Genomic DNA, 19,236 nt, shown 5'->3' with positions numbered 1-19,236 from the left:
AGCTCCCGCACCTGTAGGGCTACTTGCCCTTTGAATCGGACGAGATTTCTGGCGTGAAACCTCTCCGAATTCACCTGTACCTGCGGGGGAATTAGCCGCTAGCTAATCCAATACCTGTGCAAGAGGCTCTTGCCTCGGCAATCGCGCATGAACCCACACAACTGTACATTGGTCAAATGAAGAGCCCACTAGAGGGGCATAACATACTGCCAAAGGGGAGAGAGAGGGCAGTGCGTAGCGTGCAGGGCATCACTCCTGGCACCGCACTGTGCATAAGAGGGAAAGCAAGCACTCCATAGCTCTTAACCTGTGACAAATCTGAAAATGAGGCTCTGTCTCCTTCAAATTCAGCGCCACTTCTTGTTGCATGACGCAAGTGCACCAGAATGTGCCACTTGGCATATTTACAAGCATTTTCCCGTTTCGGGGTTGCCGCCTAAAAATCTCCCAACCGGTTGCCCAGTTGACTTCACGGCAAAGTAAGAAAATGTTCCCCTTGTCATTCCGGAGGTAATGACGTCAACACATTTTCAAGTCCCAAAATAGCAGTTCCCTAAATTTTAGGAGATGCTGCCATTGTATCTTTCTAGGTCATTCGACCCTCTTTGTACACTGCGGCCACATCCAGAACTGAAATGTAGCCTCTGTAGCAAAGGATTCCACTTTGGCTAGTCAATGACCCCACTTTGCTAACCATAGTCCTTGTCCAACCTTAGTGCTCTCTTGCCCTCAGGCCTGGACTCCCTCTGGACAGTTCCACACTAGCTATGCAATGCAGGGCAGTTAGATTTCCAGAGGGGTGTTTCCAAAAAGTGAAAGTAAATAGATAATAAGAAAGAAATCAACAAAAAGGATAGATAGTAGTGACACGCTGGTGACACTCTATGTCACATGCCGAACCATCAGCGAGTCGCACACAAGCAAGTCTCCCACTAGAAAAACTACTAAACCACTCACGACATGGTTTGACGTGGAAAGCAGTGTCGCCATCTAGTAACCATTGTGGAGAAAGTGTGCTATCTCATAGATATATCTGCAAGAGATATACTCGAGGCAAGCGTGACATCACTGTCATGGGCATATATCACCATTGAAACTACCTCTCGCATACATCTTCTGAGCCGCCTTAATCGTCTGAAGCAACGTCGTTTAATGTGTCCTGTGTAACCACAATGCCAATATTTCAAGTACGTGAATGTCAAAGTGGGAGATCAACTCGACGACTATCACCAAAATAAGGGCGAATCCTAGGGAAAAATTGACAGAGCCTCCCCTGTATTTGGTGCAAAATCTCAACAATGACGATGCTATCAAAGCATAACTAGAGCTATGGCTCTACAACATGTTCAAGGGTAATGTGCATAAACCAATGCCTAAGAGAAGTGCACCAAACTTGAAGCGAAAGGAGCTCCCTGTGGGGGAAGATGCTCTCAAAAAGCTCACCAGCACTCGCAATGCTCAAGCGCATCAACGCATAAAATTTCGTGCAGTAGCGTAACCACAATGTGCTCTGCAATCGTCACATTGATGCAAGTCTCTACTGCCAAATGTACGTGGAATCTGTAGAGCGAGTGGGAGAACGACTTAACCACTGCCAAAAGCTCGGGTCCGGCTACTTGTTACTCGTAGCCACACAAGCATACATCTCATACGCACTCTTGCGGGTACATGAAAACAACCTATCCATGTTTAAAAACAGCCGTATACACTCGGGCATCCCAAGCCGAGAGTCCGATGCAACACATGTGAGAGAAATTGAAAGAAACTCAAGTGCATCAACGCAGAAAATTTCGTGAAGTAGCGTAACCACAATGTGCTTTGCAATCGTCACACTGATGCAAGTCTCAACTGCCAAATGTACGTGGAATCTGTAGAGCGAGTGGGAGAACGACTTAACCACTGCCAAAAGCTCAAGTCCGGCTACTTGTTACTCGTAGCCACACAAGCATACATCTCATACGCACTCTTGCGGATACGTGAAAACAACCTATCCGTGTTTAAAAACAGCCGTATGCCCGTTTGTAATACACTTGGCATCCCAAGCCGAGAGTCTGATGCAACACGAGAAACTGAAAGAAACTCAACAACTGAAGAAAACTGAGAGAGAGACGACATTGCACGGCGAAGCTCCGGGCCTAGAGAGATTGGCCCAAAGACTAGCACCCCTTTTGGTATTTTCTTATTTTTTGATGCTTCACAAAGTACAATGTCCGAGGTTCCTCAACTCTGCCAAGCTCTCATAGCTTCATATGCCCAAAGTGAGGCCCTCGCAATTAACTTATAGGCCCATGGCCCTCCAAAAGCAGTTACATGAAAACTTAAAAACTGCAAGTCCAAAAGCATCCTGGGGCCCAAAGTTGGCGCTAGCGGCAGCCAACGTAAATCACAGAAATCCGTACAGTGCCATATCAACAGTCAACGAAAAATAAAAAAGTTTCGTACAACGTTGCCATGTTAGCATCCTCAGGGTTCTTGTTTTATTTTTAAGGTTCTAGTGTCCCTTGGGCCCCATCGGATAGGACCCTTTAAGTTGGAAAAACTTAAAGGTGGAATCTTTCATTTTTGGCCTTGCAGAATTGGTTAAGCAAGTTGTTTTAACTTTATCTGCATCTTTCACCAGTGTTTGGACCTCCCTCTGTGCGGAGTGCATCCAATTGGCCATGCCACGTCCGCCCACAAAACCAACATAAGCCAGAAACTAGTTCAGTAGACACTAACTCTAAGTACTGACGCACTAGACAACACATATCCAACACTTGCACAAAGACGACAATCACCAAACGTTCAAATCACATTCACATCACTATCCTCATCGAGATCTTGGATGAGAATTATGATTTATTGTAACGTATTTAGCAATCACATCCAGATCTCACAGATATCTCCCGGATGCCTTGATTAATTAAATCTTGTTACTATCTGTAGGCTACAGTGTCACTTTTAGAGGACAGTTAGTACAGTTTGGACTTTATAGTTGGTCTTTGGTCCGGTCTGTTCACACTAGACGGACTCGTTGGGCAGCAACACGTGGCAGGGATACGGCGGTTTAGTGGACATCGTGGCCAGGTCACCACCGCCACCCAGTGGGGATAGACTTAGGTGCTGTCATTTATGAGCCGTTGGTGGCTCTTTATGGTTGTATATATGAGTAGTAGCGTTTTGGTTAGGATGATCTGGACGTAGTCGTCTAGAGTGAGTCTATACACAGAGCACGTCTTCACCATCCTGGCAGATCTGAGCCTCGACACCCCCATTGTACCTGTGAGTCCTGGGTTGGAGCTGAGTGTGCTGCCACACCAGAGTCTGTATCAGTTCTTTGAGTTAGTTGAGTCATATGTTTTCTGCTGTTGTGTCTTTGTGAGCTCAGTTGATGTCTATTGTTTCCTTTCTTTTCAGTCTGTTTGAGTGAGATTGTCACGCACATTTGCATTGAGGACCACCCACTGTAGAGAGCACGAAACATTATCTGCGCTACAGGTGCTCTCATTTTGGCGATCAGGGTGGGACCTCAAATGAAGTCTCACTCTTTGTTGAGATACAAATTGTGAAGCTAGTTGGTTGTTACCTAGCTTCGCCCACTTGCTTGCATTGTGTAGATAGTTGTTGGTCTGGTCCTCTCGCGTCCTCGTCCAACGAGTCCTCGTCCTCGTCCCGGGTCCTGGTCTAGTCCCTGCTAGTCCTGGTCCAGTCCTCCTCGCCCTGGTCGAGTCCTCCTCGTCCTGGTCCAGCTAGGTGGTCTAGTCACTAGTCCTGGACCAGGTGGTCTAGTCACTATCCTCACTTGTCCTGGTCTAGACCTGTGTTGTTCAGCCCACAGTTGAGGGTCTTCTTGCCCAAATCTTGGTTGGATTGGTGGTCACTGCATGACACATACAAGGCGGTCAATCGAGCGTCAAAGCGCACTATTGAGCCCTCGGAAGTACTATAACAGAAGACGACCTTTGGTACCTAGTAGAAGTCCATTAACCTCATCACCCATACCTCCACATACGACATCCCCCATTCCTTCATCCGGTTCCACATCTTCCAGATCACCTTCTCCAGTAAAGCTCTCTCCTATTCCGCTACAGCAGGCTATTGAGCAACAGGCTCAACAAGGAGCCATGGAGGCGTTGGCTAGTGTGTTGGCCAAAGTAAACATCAAGTTCCCCACCTTCAAAGGACTCTCTTCAGAAGATGCTGACGACCATGCAAGGAGGTTGGTATCTCTCTGTAGGGGTCGTGGTCTTAACAGAGAAGATGCTTATTTGGTACTCTTTCCATCCACCTTGGACGGCTTAGTAGACAAATGGTATAGCCAGTTTGCAGAGAACCATTTTGCAACTTGGGCAGCCTTAAGACAACAATTTTGTGCAGCTTTCTGGCCAGGTGACTACCAAGAGAAAGTGTTGGATGAGTTGCCCAACATGGTGCTCCAGCCAGAGGAGACTTTTGCAGAGCTTATGACTAAAACCAAGTCTCTAGTTGCCAAGCTTCCCCAACAACCCGGTGAATTCATGGTTAAGAAGTGGGTGGAGAAGGTGCTTCCCAAAACCTCTCAGCAAAAACTTCGAGAGAGCCTTCGACCCGACGCCACTCTGGAGGAATTCATCGCAGCTGCTACTAGGATAGAGGGGGTTAGGAAGTTGTTCAACAACTCCCCTCACATAGAGACTCCCTCTGTGTTCTCGGAAAGTAGTCCTGCTGATCCATTGACTTCTTTGCGTAGAGAACTTGAAGCCCTAAAACTACAACGCGCTCTCCAAGAAGAGAAATCAGTCTCTCTTAGACAAGAGAAACCATCGCATCTTGAGGCTTTGGATCAAATCAAGAGAGAGCTAGAAGAGCTTCGGTCTCAGTAGGAGACTAAAACTATGGTATGGTGCAGCTCTTGTCGCTCTCTAGGACATCCTCCATAGGACTGTCCCCTTCGGACTTATTGCCACTTCTACGAAAAATCTGGGCACGAAGACGAGGATTGTTACTATATCAAAGGATTGTGGCAAATACAACAAAGTCTAGGTCCTTCTCTCTAGCAAGGGCTAGCACCTGCATCCAACATGGTCTCACCCTATGGCCATCAAAACTCGTTGCCACCTCTGCTGACAACACCTCCTATGCAGCAAGGTATGCACAACAACTTTGCATCCCCTAGCTTTTATCATGCTAGTGCTCCCTCAGTTCCCCAAAGCTTCTACACCTTAGCCTCCAGCTCCATGCAGCAACAAGAGCAGCGATCACCTCGTCCCCCGTTTCGTCCGTCTAATCGGCCAATCTTATGCTACAGATGCGGTGAATATGGGCATTACCAAAGTAAGTGTCCTTTACTTGAAGGGTCTCCCTCCTTGCAGACATTGTCCGGAGTCTAAGGACCACTACAGTAAGGATTGTCCCAAGCAAAGGGAATCCTCATCTTTAGGCCCGACTCAAAACCAACAAGAGTTCACATTCCCGAAGATCAATCTAATCATAGTGAACACCACCCCTCAGTGAGCACCTGCTACATATACAATTCGGCCACAACAAGTGGCAGAGCTCGCTTGCGTGCTCACTCGGGCACAAAGAGCAGCCCTGGGTTTAAGCTTGCCAACAGGACCATTTCGTCCATCACTTCCGCAACTTGATCAAACTGTCGTACCCTTAAGTGGTGAGAAGAATAGGTCAATCTCTATGCTTTCGGACATTGATGGAGCCTTCCTGGCAGTAGTGGCTGACTTGCAACAGGTCAAAGTTCCCGTGGAGGCCCAGATTGTAAGAGCTAAGCCCACAGCGGAAGCAATCTTGAAGAACACCTTTGAACAAGTCTCCCTTTATGAGATGCTCCGAATAGATGCAACCCTCATAAGTGACACCCTCTCAATAACTCAGTCTCTGTACCCTGGTACAGGACCTGTGCAGCCCTTGGAGTCCTACATGATTTCATATCCAGCTGCTCCCCTCACCGACTACAAAAGTCCTCGTCTCACTATATCTATTCTTGGGCATCAATTCTCAGGCGTCATAGTGGATGGTGGATCCTGGATCAATCTAATGCCAGAATTTACTATGTCGACCTTAGGTATGCAGCCTATCCGCCCTACTCCATTCACTGTTACATTGGCAGACCAGAGGACAGTCTACCATGTGGGCATAGTAGAGAAGGTGTCTTTGAGGGTACAAGACTTCACATTTAGCTTGGATTTTGTGGTGGTCAGTCTTCCTCAGGTGGAGGGAGGATTTCCTTTGCTGATTGGTAGACCATGGTTGCGGCATACTAACGCACTTCATGATTGGGGAAACGACGCCATGTGGATACATACTCCTGGCTCCCCAATGCAACCAATTTGGCTCGAAGGAGGGATGGATCCAGTGGCTCATCACAGCTCATTGTCAGTACAGTCCAACCCCGACCCTGAGCAGCCCATCTCACCTGACAGGTCTGACGAAGACCTGCTACAGTGGTTGGAAGCTACCACATCGATGCCACGCTATGTGGTCTCTATTCAAAACTCACCTGTGCCGGTAACGCTCTCTCTCCCAGCTCCTCAGGCGGACACCAATGTCCCAAGTCCTACAGCAGACAGTGGACTAGTCGAAGCAGTAAGTGTGTTAGCCCCAAATTCTCATGATTCAAATGATCCTCTGATGGAAACCGTCGGCCTCGGGGAACCTATAACACATCACCGAAGGGGGAAGAAATCTCCTCTGCATGAACTCGCCAAAGATCTCCCCCTTCCTCTAACATCTCCCAGGTTGGACGCCCCACCCCTTCAAAAGCACTCTGTTATGTCTGTGTCTGAAGATTTACCCTTCGAGGAGCTTCCACCAAGATGGTTACAAGAAGAGTATGCGGAGTTTCCAATCGATCAAACACCAACACATGATGTCTCGAAGCTCCAAGAGGCAGCTCACTTCTCATCTTCGGAAGCACCCTCTCCAGCTACACCTCCTGACCCGGTCAAAGAAGCCAACCTGGGAGATCTTGACAACCCTCAGCACGTACTCTTAGCAGCTTGGTTATGGGAGCATCCCGCGTTACTCAATCAGGTAGTCTCTTTTATACACTCGTTTAAAGATGATTTTGCCTGGTCCTACAAGGATTTGGAGGGGATCCCACCAGAATTGGGTGTTCACACTATACCTCTGGTTGAAGGGGCTAAGCCTGTAAGAGGCCGAGCTTACAGGCTCAACCCAAAGTATGTTGAGGCGGTCAAGTCAGAGCTAGAAAAAATGCAAGAGGCAGGGATCATTGTACCTGTGGAGCACTCTGAGTGGTTATCACCCATGGTGATAGCTCCTAAGAAGTAGTCCAATAAAATCCGTGTGTGCGTAGATTACCGCGCTCTGAATAAGGTAACTATCCCAGATGGTTTCCCCACACCTTTCATTGAGCGTGTGCTTGAAGATGTAGCAGGGCATGTATTGTACAGTTTCATGAGATGGATTTAGTGGATACAATCAGTTGGGCATCCATCCAGGTGGTCAGCTAAAAACGGCCTTTGTGACTCCCTGGGGTATTTTTATATACACTAGAATGTCTTTTGGGTTGAAAAACGTACAGTTTCATGAGATGGATTTAGTGGATCCAATCAGTTGGGCATCCATCCAGGTGGTCAGCTAAAAACGGCCTTTGTGACTCCCTGGGGTATTTTTATATACACTAGAATGTCTTTTGGGTTGAAAAACGCTCCACCTTCTTTCAATCGGGCGGTATATCTCATCTTTTGTCCTCTACTTACGGATCATCTTCGCATCTTCATGGACGATTTTGCGACCTTCTCAGGTGCTCAATGTTCAACCCTAGTGGAAAATCTAGAGGAACACCTCGCTAAGCTCTCTGCTGTCTTCCTCAGATGCAGAGAGGCATGCCTAAAGCTAAATCCTAACAAATATCATTTTTTGGTCACTGAGAGCACACTTCTAGGCCATGTGGTGTCTGTTAAAGGCTTAGCGCCTGACCCAGAGAAAATCGTGGCAATCTTAAAGTTACCACCTCCCATCAGCCCAAAAGGGGTGCAGAGCTTTGTAGGCCATACAGGCTATCATCGCCGGTTTATATGCATGTATGCATAGGTGGCTCAACCCCTAACCCGCCTAACCAGTGCTACTATTTCCTTTCAATGGTCGAATGCAGAGACTGAAGCTTTTGCATACCTCAAAAAACGCCTCATTGAAGCGCCTATCCTAGTGGCTCCAAATTGGTCTCTCCCTTTTCATGTGCATACTGATGCCAGTCAACTGGCTTTGGGGGCTGTGCTGACTCAGCCTAGTAAGGAGTACAACCTGGATCGTCCCGTTCACTATGCAAGTCGTCTACTGTTAGGTGCAGCGGAATGATTGTTTGCGCTTTGCTCAAGATGAGTGCTCCGAACTGTGCTCAAGGTTCCTTTTAGTTCTTATGGAAGGGAGAGCCTTCCGTTCTTAATGGAAAGTGCTATGATCACAAACAAAGTGAATGGACACTGTGCGTGCAAGTGTATGAGACTGAGAGATAGAGAGAGAAGAGAAATACGACACCAGAGACGTTGTAAAACCCTCCTCCGAAGGCCCCACTCTCGTTGGCGAGAGTGGTCTACTTATGATTGCACAAAGTGGTACAATGCGTATGCAATGGACTGATGCAACTTGGACTATGCCGATGACGACGACGAATTGATGGCTGAAATCTGAGATCTTCTATCTGCTGAATTTCGGGACTGTTTCGGTGGCTGAAAATGACTGTTTTGGCTGCGTTTTTATGGGCTGAAAATGGGGGGACTGCTGCAACCACTTAGGCTGAATCTACTGCGTTTCTATCTGCTGAAATCTGCGTTTTTGTCACTGCTGAAAATCTGTGTTTTTGTTGCTATGTGCTGGGCTGAAAAACGCCAATGAACTGCAGCGTTTTTGGCTAAAAAACTCTAGGGCTTGTGAGGGGTATCGGGTTGCCGGTCCTAGGGAAAAACGCCAGGAAAGGGGTGCTTGATGGCGATGGTCTGTGGGGGAAAACGCCAAGGATGGCTAGAGGGTGGCGATCCAGAAAACGCTAGGGCTGATGTGAGGGGCCTCACCAAGCGAGCTTGACAAGGTTCTTGCTGAGAGAGGGAGGCAACACCTGTTGCTTGGAAAGCCTGCTGTGCTCCTTGCTCATCTGCCAGAAAGTGCTAACTTGGGTTTGCTTATATATTAACTTAGCAAAATTGCCCTACCTACTTTTGTTGGAAAGTCACTTAAAAATAATAAGTGAAAATACCAAAAATAGGGAAAATAGGCTAGCACTGGAAAATTCCCCTGACTGAATCTGATGGATCTTGAAGGGAATACTGATGATCATGCTGTGTGCAACCAGAGGATATGCATCTACACTCAGTGACTGGGCATGCACGGTCTACGAATAGACTCACAAAAGTGTCAGATCGCTGCTAAATCTAGACTTGATTGGACGGACTGAACCCTGATCATGCTGTAGCTTGTCCACGGACACATAGGGTTGGGATGTGTCACGTGACATCTACTCACCAAGGCAGAGCGCAACTATAGCACCACAGAAAGGGAAGGTTTGGCTATTGTGTATGCTCTGCAAAAATTTCGGCATTATTTATTAGGGGTCCACTTCACAGTTATTATTGATCACCATGCCCTGTGCTATCTGCTCAACAAGCCGCAAGTTGCAGGTGGAGTATGGCGTTGGCTACTCTTATTTCAAGAATTTGGTTTCAAAGTGGTACTCAGGCCCCGCAAACATCATGTCCTTGCCGACCACCTCGCTCGCATTCACACGGGTGAAGAAGCAACGGGGGTTGCTGACGACTTCCCAGATAGCAGTCTCTTTAAGGTGGATACCACTCCGAAATGGTATGGCGATGTTTTGCATCTGCTTTCTATTGGCGTGTACCCATAGAACGCTTCTCCACTGCAAAAGAGACGACTGTTGTTGAAGTCTAGGCCATTCACTCTGATTGGGGGCCAGCTATACAAGTCAGGACAGTATGGTGTTCTGAGGCGGTGTGTCTCCCCTCATGAAGTCGACTATATTTTAGAGGATTCCCACAGTGGTCGCACTGGTGGCCATTACCCTGGTTATATTACTGCCCAGAAGATTCTCCAGTGTGGCTTATGGTGGCCCTATGTTTTTCGGGATGCAATTGCCTATGTAAAAGTATGTGATGTGTGTCAGCGCTGTGGCCCTAAACCAAGCAAGTAGTCAAACCGTTCTCTACAGGTCTCTATGGCATGGCAGCCCTTTGAGAGATGGGGCAATGATTTTGTAGGTCCAATTACTCCGTCCGTCCAACCAGGCAATCGGAAGTATCTCTTAGTGGCTACAGATTATGGAACAAAGTGGGCAGAGGTATTGGCAACAACGAATTGCACTGGCACTATGGTAGCCAAGTTTCTCTACGAAAATATTTTGTGCAGGTTTGGATGTCCCTTGGAAATCACCGGTGATAGGGGTAGTCACTTTGTGAATGAAACGATTTCAACCTTGCTTGCCAACTACAAGATTTTTCACTGAAAATCTTGTTCCTATTACCCTAGAGCAAACGGGCAAGCCGAGAGCACTAATAAGGTTCTGATAGCACTTCTGCGGAAAGCATGTCATCTTCATCCTTCGACTTGGGCTCAAGCTATCCACGGCACCCTTTGGGCATATCGAACTTCTTTCAAAGCCACAACCAATCACACCCCATTTCAATTAGCTTTCGGTTTGGAAGCGATAGCACCCTTCGAATTCAACTCAGGATCTCCGCGAGTCGGCAGTTTGTGTGCCAATGGAGATTTGGGGTCGGTATGTGTCTCTCGTCTTTTCTTTCTGGATGAAAGCCGAAGTTTGGCTTCTCTGGCTTTGGAAGCAGAGCAGCTTCGTCGCAAAGCCTGGCATGATCGCCATCTCAGAAAGCTGCAAATAATGCAAGGAGCAGTGGTGCTACTTTATCAAGCTAAGTATCTGAAAAAAGCAAAGAAGTTGGTCTCAGCATGGCAAGGACCATGTAAGGTGATGGAGATTCTACCCCAAGGGGCTGTACAATTAGCCACCCTTGAAGGAGTTCTCCGCTGCTTTTAGTCAATGGATCTAGGATCAAATGCTATCATGCTCAAGCTGACGATCAACGGTCTAAAATCAAGTGTTGATCTTCGTCGACTCCTGAACCCTTAAATATCTTCTGGATCACTATCTTCGACATCCCTTCTGTTCTTTTTCATCCTATCTCATACACCCTCTCCTTATATAGCTCTCCTTCTGCTGACTCTGTTGCGTTCAATGGGCTTGATTCTAGAATTGAGAAAACCCTCTCCTTCACTCGCTGTATTCACTCTCTGTCTGTATCCTATGTAAACCCTCTTCTGTTCTGTAAGAATGGTTCTAGTCTTGGGCTTAACCTACCCACTACCTCAACCCGACTCATGCCTTTTTACAAAGCACAAAATTCTGTTGATCTATAGCGTCTTAAGTGACACTAAGTTCCTTTTGCTATGCATATAAGCCTTAGTGTTCTTGAATTGGGTATTTATGAAGGTACCATGTTCACTAGCAATTTTACTTCGCGTTTTTATCTATCACGGATTCTTTCAGAGGGGTTAGATGATTTCCAATTCCGTGAATCTTCCCTGCTCTTGCTTTGCTAGTCCCTTTGCCTGTTTGGTGCTTCTGATGTCCTCTCACTCACTCACTTTGCTTCTGATTGCCTCGAAAATATCCATATGACCTCGCCCTGAAGCCTTGCTGCCTTGACTCTCGCCACCAACCCTCTCTCCTCGCCCTTGCCCTCGCCCCTCGCCCTTACCCTCTCCCCTCGCCCTCGCCTCTCGCCCCTCGCCCTTACCCTCTCCCCTCGCCCTCGCCTCTCGCCCTCCCCCTATCTCCTCGCCCTCGCCCTCGCCCTTACCCTCTTGCCCCTCCCCCCTCGCCCTTGCCCCTCCCCTCGCCCTACCCCTATCTCCTCGTCCTCGCCCTTGCCCTCTCCCCTCGCCCCTCGCCCTTGCCCCTCCCCTCGCCCTCGCCCTCGCCTCTCGCCCTCCCCCTATCTCCTCGCCCTCGCCCTTACCCTCTCCCCTCGCCCTCCCCCTTTCTCCTCGCCCTCGCCCTTACCCTCTCCCCTCGCCCTCCCCCTTTCTCCTCGCCCTCGCCCTTGCCCTCTTCCCCATCGCCCTCGCCCTCGCCCTCCGGGCCTGGCCATCTCGCCTCGCCTTTCCCCGCTGCCCTCGCTTGTGGCTTCCACCGCCTTAAGTAAGCCAAATAACACTCTAAAGTATACTTAAAATGCTTTAATTTTCCCTGCGAAAAGCACTGCCCAGCGAAAAGCAAAAAGAAAAATCAGATAACGTCTATAAATTCAAGCGCTGGTTCTCCCTTCAGTCAACTTCCATGGCCAACATCTCTGGCCATCGCCAGGCGTTACTCCTGCATCTCCAGACGTTCCTCTCTTCTCTCCGGCGTTCCTATCTCTCTGTGCTCCTTGATAACGGCAGCTTGATCTCGACCTTGCTCTTGCTACAATGAGGACTTAAGAATACAGGTTTTTAAGAATTCATCAGTTGCAGATTCTCGAGTGTATTGTATCAAGATGGTTCGTACTAGGAATCGAGAGCAGCACCTACAGTCCGAGGAAGAGTCCTCTGCCTCCTCTGGGGATAGCTTTAACAATAAATCAGACTATACTCCTAGTTCCGAGCAACTTTCAGGAGAATCTTCTGAGGAAGATTCATCCCAATCACTCACTGCTGGCAAGGTCACCACTCTCAAGGTGCCTCGCCCTTCTGGTGCCATCTCGAAGGTACCCTTACTAATGATCTATCTACAGGCGCCAAACCCGACACTCAAAGATGTGTTCTCTCAGCAACAGACGATACACTTGGGTCTCCAAAATTTGGCTCAGGCCGATTTGTCCTGCACAATCTCCAGTGCCAAGATAAGTGTCCTCTTGCTTACTTTTCCAAAGCTACATGGAATTACACTTACAATGGAGGAGGCTATGGGAATATTGAATGTGCTGGCACCTTTGCCCGCCACCAAAACCTTCTCGAATCTCTCCACAGAAGACACTGCAAATGCGTGCCAGGAACTGTTGCTGCACTCACATTCAGACTATCACAGGAGTCAGCAGCTGTATTCAATTTTACAGTATTATTTTTTATTGCGCGCACTGGAAAGAGCAATACTTCCTTCTTCTCCAGGTTCTCCAGGAATATGCGATGCTTTTTCTTGTCTCTACCACTGCTTGCCGTATGCCAAAACCATATGCAAATCGGCCGCGAAAGACCATAAACCGATGCACTGAAATCACTGCAAGAGTAACCTGTGGAAACCTGTCACCAATCTCCTGTGAAGAGAGTACCGCATACATGTGAAGCATGGCATAATCTGGCGATTCAAACTCAAGCCAACAAGAGCAAACTCTTTCGCAATGCGATGCCAAAACACTATGGCAAAGCAACCACTGAGTGCCAAAATGCAATCAAAACGCGATTGCAAACCATGCGCATAAAACACACAAAATCGCTGAAAATTTTTGGTAGAGTTCTGGCAGTATTCCGGCTATGTGACCATGATAACCATACATGCGATAAACATTGTAAAAACCATGAGCAAATCATGCGTGAATCCGCACTCAAGCATACATGAGCTGCTCTATACCTCCGGATTTGCAAAGCACGATGCCTATGTGTGTGTTCACAGAAGTGTGACGACGCAACATTCAATAGGGCTCGATCTTCACCAAATCAGCCTCACACTTCTACATACATGAGAAGCCATGTGTGCTTTTGGCACCTCGAAGACCTGCATACAAATCCTCATAGAGCATACATGCTCGGATGGACACCTGCATGCGGCTGAAGATGCCCACAATGGGCCCTGGCTGCACCTGAAATGCTCCCAAGAGCTACCCAAAAGCCCCACTCTGCCACGTGTGTGCATAGCACGCACACACTCTTTCTTTACAGTAGCTCGTAAGATCTCTCTCTCACACAAGCCCTTCTTTGCCGGCTGCTGACAAGGGCATAAATGCGCTGAGCTTTGTCCCTTTTCCTCACGCTTCAAGAGTACCCGGGTGCTCACAATACACATTGTGCGAATCCGCCATCACACAGTGGGCTGCACTCTATGCTTGCCTTCTTGTGCAGGGATGGGAACTTGAATTGCTTGCACACAGAGCCTGCAGGTTGCTTTGCTTGATTGCTCAAAACCCCGCCACTACACCTTGCCCAATTCTAAAAACGCTGCCCTGTTTTGAGCTATACAGATCCATCAGTGCTACTGTAAGAAGTTTTTTTTTTTTCAGCGCTGCTATGAAACTTTTCTTAATTTTACACTACCAAGCAGTGAATTAAAAAAGAAACCAGCACTATCTTTTCTTTGCAAAAACTGCGCTGTCTGTTGTCTTCATAAACTCCAACGCTACTTGTTCTTCTGCAGGGTTTCCTCACTTGTGCTACTGTAAGGAGTTAAATTTCAGCACTGCTTTCTCCTCTGGTGCTACCTCTGTGCGTGGTTTGAACTGTGTGCAGCAACTGAGATTTGAATCGAACTCAATTTCCACTCTATGTAAAGACCTTTGCCAAGCAAATCTTAGCTTCCGTGAAGCCCGTGCACACACGAAACGGAGCTGGGAAACCATCCGGTCTGATATCACTTGTGAGCGCCCAGGGTGTAGAAGCGGTGCATGGTGCGTGCGGCGTGCACAAGAGAGGAGAAGAGCAGACACGGATTTGGGTGGAGCAACTCACTGCGCTTTGAGAGAGCCCCTTATTTTGCTATCTCGTAAAGAATAATGTGGGTACAGATGATGGGCGGTCTAACGCCTCTGGCGCATCCGATCGGGGTAAGAGGCACACCACCTTTACCCCAAGAGTTAGACTATTAGTCACTGATTGCGGAGAGCCAACTTGCTACCAAGAAGCTATTCAGATGGAAGATAGCGTGAAGTGGAAGCTGGCTTTGCAATTAGCATACATTTGATTGAGGCAAATGAGACTTGGGAACTAACGGAATTGCCAGAGGGCAAACAAGCCTTGCCTTGCAAATGGGTGTATAAGAAGAAATGCACGGCAAGTGTTCTTGAGCCCAAGTATAAGGCTAGATTGGTTCCTAAGGGATTTGAGGAGAAGAAAGGCGTGGATTTCAATGAGATTTTTTCTCCAGTAATCAAGATGACTACATTATGTCTTGTGCTTGGACTAGTAGCCACTAAGGACATGGAAGTTGTCAAAATGGACGTGAAGATGGCATTTCTTCACAGGGATTTGGAAGAGGATGTTTACATGAAGCAACGAGAGGGGTTTTGAAGTTAAACTTGACAAGCCTAGCAAGGCAGAACTGGTGTTTAGACAACGGAAGGCATTGTAAGGCCTTAAGCAAGGCACAAGGCATTGGTACCAGGAATTTGACAAGTACATGCCGTTGCAAGGTTATGTGAGGAGCTAAGAAGACCATTTGCTTGTATACCCGGAAGTTGAACGATGGTTCGCTAATCATCTTGATACTTTACGTTGATGATATGCTCATTGTCGAGATTGCTATCCTGAAGAAATCACTTAGCATGCAATTTGCTATGAAGGATTTGGGAGCTGCAAATCACTTTCTTGGTATGTGGAGAGAGAGAGAGAGAGAGAGAGAGAGAGAGAGAGTGAAATACTGAAGTTATCTCAAGAGGCGTACATCCACAAAGTCTCGCAATGTTTTAATGTGCAGGAGGGGAAGGCGTCATTGAGTACCCCAATGCAGGCATATGCAAAACTTAGCAAGGATGATGCTCCCAATCTGATGCTGAGAAAGCGGAAATGGCAAAGGTGCCGTACTCTTCAACAATGGGTAGTCTTATGTACGCCATGGTAGCCACCAGACCAGACTTTGCGTTTGCAGTGGGAGTGGTTAGCAGGTTTATGGCAAATCTTGGCAGAAAGCACTGGGAAGCAGTGAAGTACATTTTGAGATACCGTAAGGGTACAACGAGCAAGTGCTTACGCTTATGGAATAGCGATGCATCCATAGTGGGTTACAAAGATGCAGATCATTTGGGTTGTGTGGATAGTCAAAATCCACATCTGGCTATATATTCTTGTTTGGTGGGCCACGCTGGCCTTTAAGTGGGAGACTGTTAGGGTTGCAGGCCAACTAGGCCGGACACGCAGGAACCCATCACGAACATAATTCACTTATTGGTTTAATAGAACAATAAGGAGTGGATGAGTATTCTTCTCATCTTGCGCTCCACCACATGCTGTGTGTGTCTTCTCCTTCCCGCACTCACCGCATGCACTCACATTATAAAATCTACCTAATTTCGAGAAACCGCTGCATCTACAAACTGCATCTAGAAGATAGCTATCTTGTCAGTTTTTGCTCCTTGTTTTTTATGCTTAACATGTTCAAACCTTCAATATGGTAGTACCGTTTGTCTGCCATGTTTTGGGCAATCTTTTGTGTCCCCTTTTTCTTGTTTGAAACTCCGAACTTTTGAGAAATTCTTTCTTTTGTAATATATCTATTGTGCTTGTTTTCTTGATCAGGGTGGGGCTAATTGCTATAACATCCAATCATGCCTAATCGGTAATTATCACTTATGTACTGCCTTTCCCACTGTATCTACATGATTTCCGTCTTTTAAACCTTCTTTCTTCTGCTTTATGTGTCTCATTGAGTCTGGCCACGATGTGTTTGTGACCTCCATGTTTATCTCTTCTACATCTCCAGAGCGAGCAATTCCCTCCGAATCCTCTATGGATGTAGAAGAGTTACCGCTTGCAGTAGTAAGCACAAGTGTACCAGCTTCCCGCTATGTGGACGAAAGTGATAGTATTCCCTGTTGAAAATAGCCTTGACAGAAGTGGAATGGTGTCTCAGTCTGAGTGAGAGCCCATGGTGAATATTGTTGGCAGTGCCTGCAAATGCTGCGAGGTTTATAGGGACCAGTTTCTGAAACTTGTCATTTAAAGCTTGAGATGCATGGGCGCTATCCCTCTCCGGTCTCTGTGGAATGCTTGTAAAGTTCACGTGGGGACCAGTTTTTGGAACTGGCTTATAAAAGTTGTTTGCGAACATAAATGTGAACAGTAAACTTTCTTTTGTTGCAGTGTTACGTCTAGTCTGCTCCTAATCTTGTTTGCGTTCTACAGGGTCTACCTAATGCAGGGAAGTCTTCCCTTTTGGCTGCAGTTACAAGAGCAAAGCCAGAAATTGCAGAGTACCCCTTCACAACATTGATGCCAAATCTTGGGCACCTTCCTGGCAGTTCTGAGGAGGTTGATGGTGGTTTCTCAAAGGGCCCCAAAATGGCAGACCTTCCAGGCTTAATCAAAGGTGCACACCTTGGTAAGGTCAGTGTGATCTTTGTACATCATGTAATTATAATTGTATCACAAATGGTGTGCCAGTGACTTTGTCTGAGTCCCTATGACAAACTGACTGAGAACGCTGTTAAACTGACTGAGTCCCTATGACAAACTGACTGAGAACGCTGTTAAACTCTTGCTTTTTAAGTTTTGGCCGCATAGCTGTTTTGTGTTTTTTTTTTTTGGGAAAAGGCGTGTGTTTTGAAGGCTCAAAGCCAGTATCAATCCACCTTGTAACCCACAGCTTATCACAATAACCTTTTCGACCTTGAATTTTTAAAGCTTTTAACAGTGGTGTGCTTGTGAAGTAATACCTGCTTTTGTTCTGTTTTGCCCAAGTCTTGCTTAGAAAAAACTTAACCTACTGGCTCCACTCTGAAAAAGTACGTTTGTCTGAAGATTCTGTGAAAGGCTAAAGGCTAAAGAGCTAAAAGATGGATCACGTTCTCCAGCATGGAACAGGGGGCGGTGAGCTGGGTTTTGGAGCAGATTGGAATGACAAGGAAAGGCATAATTGGGGTGGGGGGCAGAGAGAGAGAGAGAGAGAGAGAGAGAGAGAGAGAGAGAGAGACAGAGAGAGAGAGAAATGAAATGAAATGTTATATTAACGTCTTCAAAAAGGCCAAAATGACCTATGAGACCAAAAAGTGACAATTGGTGAATCTGATACCATGTCTGAGTACGGAAATTACCAAGTTACAAAGTTACCCAGTTACAGAGGACTAACACTAAAACACTAAGGCACTAAGGAGAAAGGAAATAAAGGGGGGGGGGGGAGGAAAGGGGGGCTGTCGGATCTCATCGACCTCCTCCATGGTCAGAACTCTGGTTGGGCGTCTTGCATGTCGAGCTAGAGTGATCTGTATCTTCTGTTGCAACCTTCGTCGGTAGTGGGAGACCCCCCGAGGTCGTGGACGTCTGGATCTACCAAGTTGAGTGGCTCTGTCAAACAGTGTACCTCTAGTATGAGTAGGCTGTAGTGACTTCTCCGTTTGCTCTCCTCTGTAGAGAGAGAGAGAGAGAGAGAGAGAGAGAGAGAGAGAGAGAGAGAGAGAGAGAGAGAGAGAGAGAGAGAGAGAGAGAGAGAGAGAGAGAGAGAAATGAAATGAAATGATATATTAACGTCTACTAAAGGCCAAAATGACCTATGAGACCAAACTAATTACAATGGTGAGTCTAGTACCAAGTCTGGGTACAAACAAAGAAAACTACAAACTAGAAACTGAGATAGGAGTGCTACAGACTCCTATGGGTGGCTGGTAAGCTGAGCAATGGTATAATGCCACAAAGGTACAAAGTGGGGATAAGTGTCACCATGATACAATATAGCAGTAGCATGAAGCCTATCCTGATTGACACTCTAGGTGTCGTGCTAGAATCCTGTGGAGCAATCTCCGTCGGTGCTGAGAGAGAGAGAGAGAGAGAGAGAGAGAGAGAGAGAGAGAGAGAGAGAGAGAAATGAAATGAAATGAAATGTTGTATTAACGTCTTCAAAAGGCCATAGTGACCTATGAGACCAGAAAGTTACAAGGTGGTGGATTTGATACAAAGTCAAAGTAACGAAATAACCTAACAACAATACAAAACAAAGATATATACTATGGGATCCTAGATTGGTCGATGTGAGCTAAGCAAAAATGGGCGGCATGTTGGGATAGCTGAATCACAAAAAATCTAGCATCGGTTGTTGGCGAATCTCATCAATTTCCTCCATGGTTAGTAGTCTGACCGGGCGTCGTGCATGCCTGGCCAGCATGCTCCGAATCTTTTGACGTAGCCTCCGTCGGTGCTGTGTAGTCCTTCGCAGTCGTGGGCGCCTGGATTTCCCCAGTTCAATCGCTCGGTCGATCAGTGTGCCTCTAGTGTGAGATGAGGGGGAGCTCTGCTGTGGGAGTGGCTCTTGCTGCTGTCCCGTGTCTGCTTTGAAGAAGTCTGTGATCCGTCTTTGAGACTGGCTAGCCTCGCCAT

At 47.1% G+C, this 19,236-nt stretch overlaps 1 protein-coding gene across 1 annotated transcript in view; it reads left to right on the top strand.

Annotated features, from left to right (window-relative positions):
* LOC147462451 (putative GTP-binding protein OBGC2) overlaps positions 1 to 19,236 on the top strand; it is a 100,695-nt gene that overhangs the window by 70,273 nt on the left and 11,186 nt on the right. Inside the window, exon 8 of the mRNA XM_086484029.1 lies at positions 17,053 to 17,253. Within this exon, the coding sequence (XP_086340155.1) occupies positions 17,053 to 17,253 (201 nt within the window). The remainder of the gene's footprint in view (positions 1 to 17,052; positions 17,254 to 19,236) is intronic.

This window comes from Adiantum capillus-veneris, chromosome 2, assembly GCF_014529385.1.
Source record: "Adiantum capillus-veneris isolate H3 chromosome 2, ASM1452938v2, whole genome shotgun sequence".
In the NCBI taxonomy this organism is placed as follows: domain Eukaryota; kingdom Viridiplantae; phylum Streptophyta; class Polypodiopsida; order Polypodiales; family Pteridaceae; genus Adiantum; species Adiantum capillus-veneris.
This window is presented reverse-complemented; position numbering and strand designations above follow the sequence as displayed.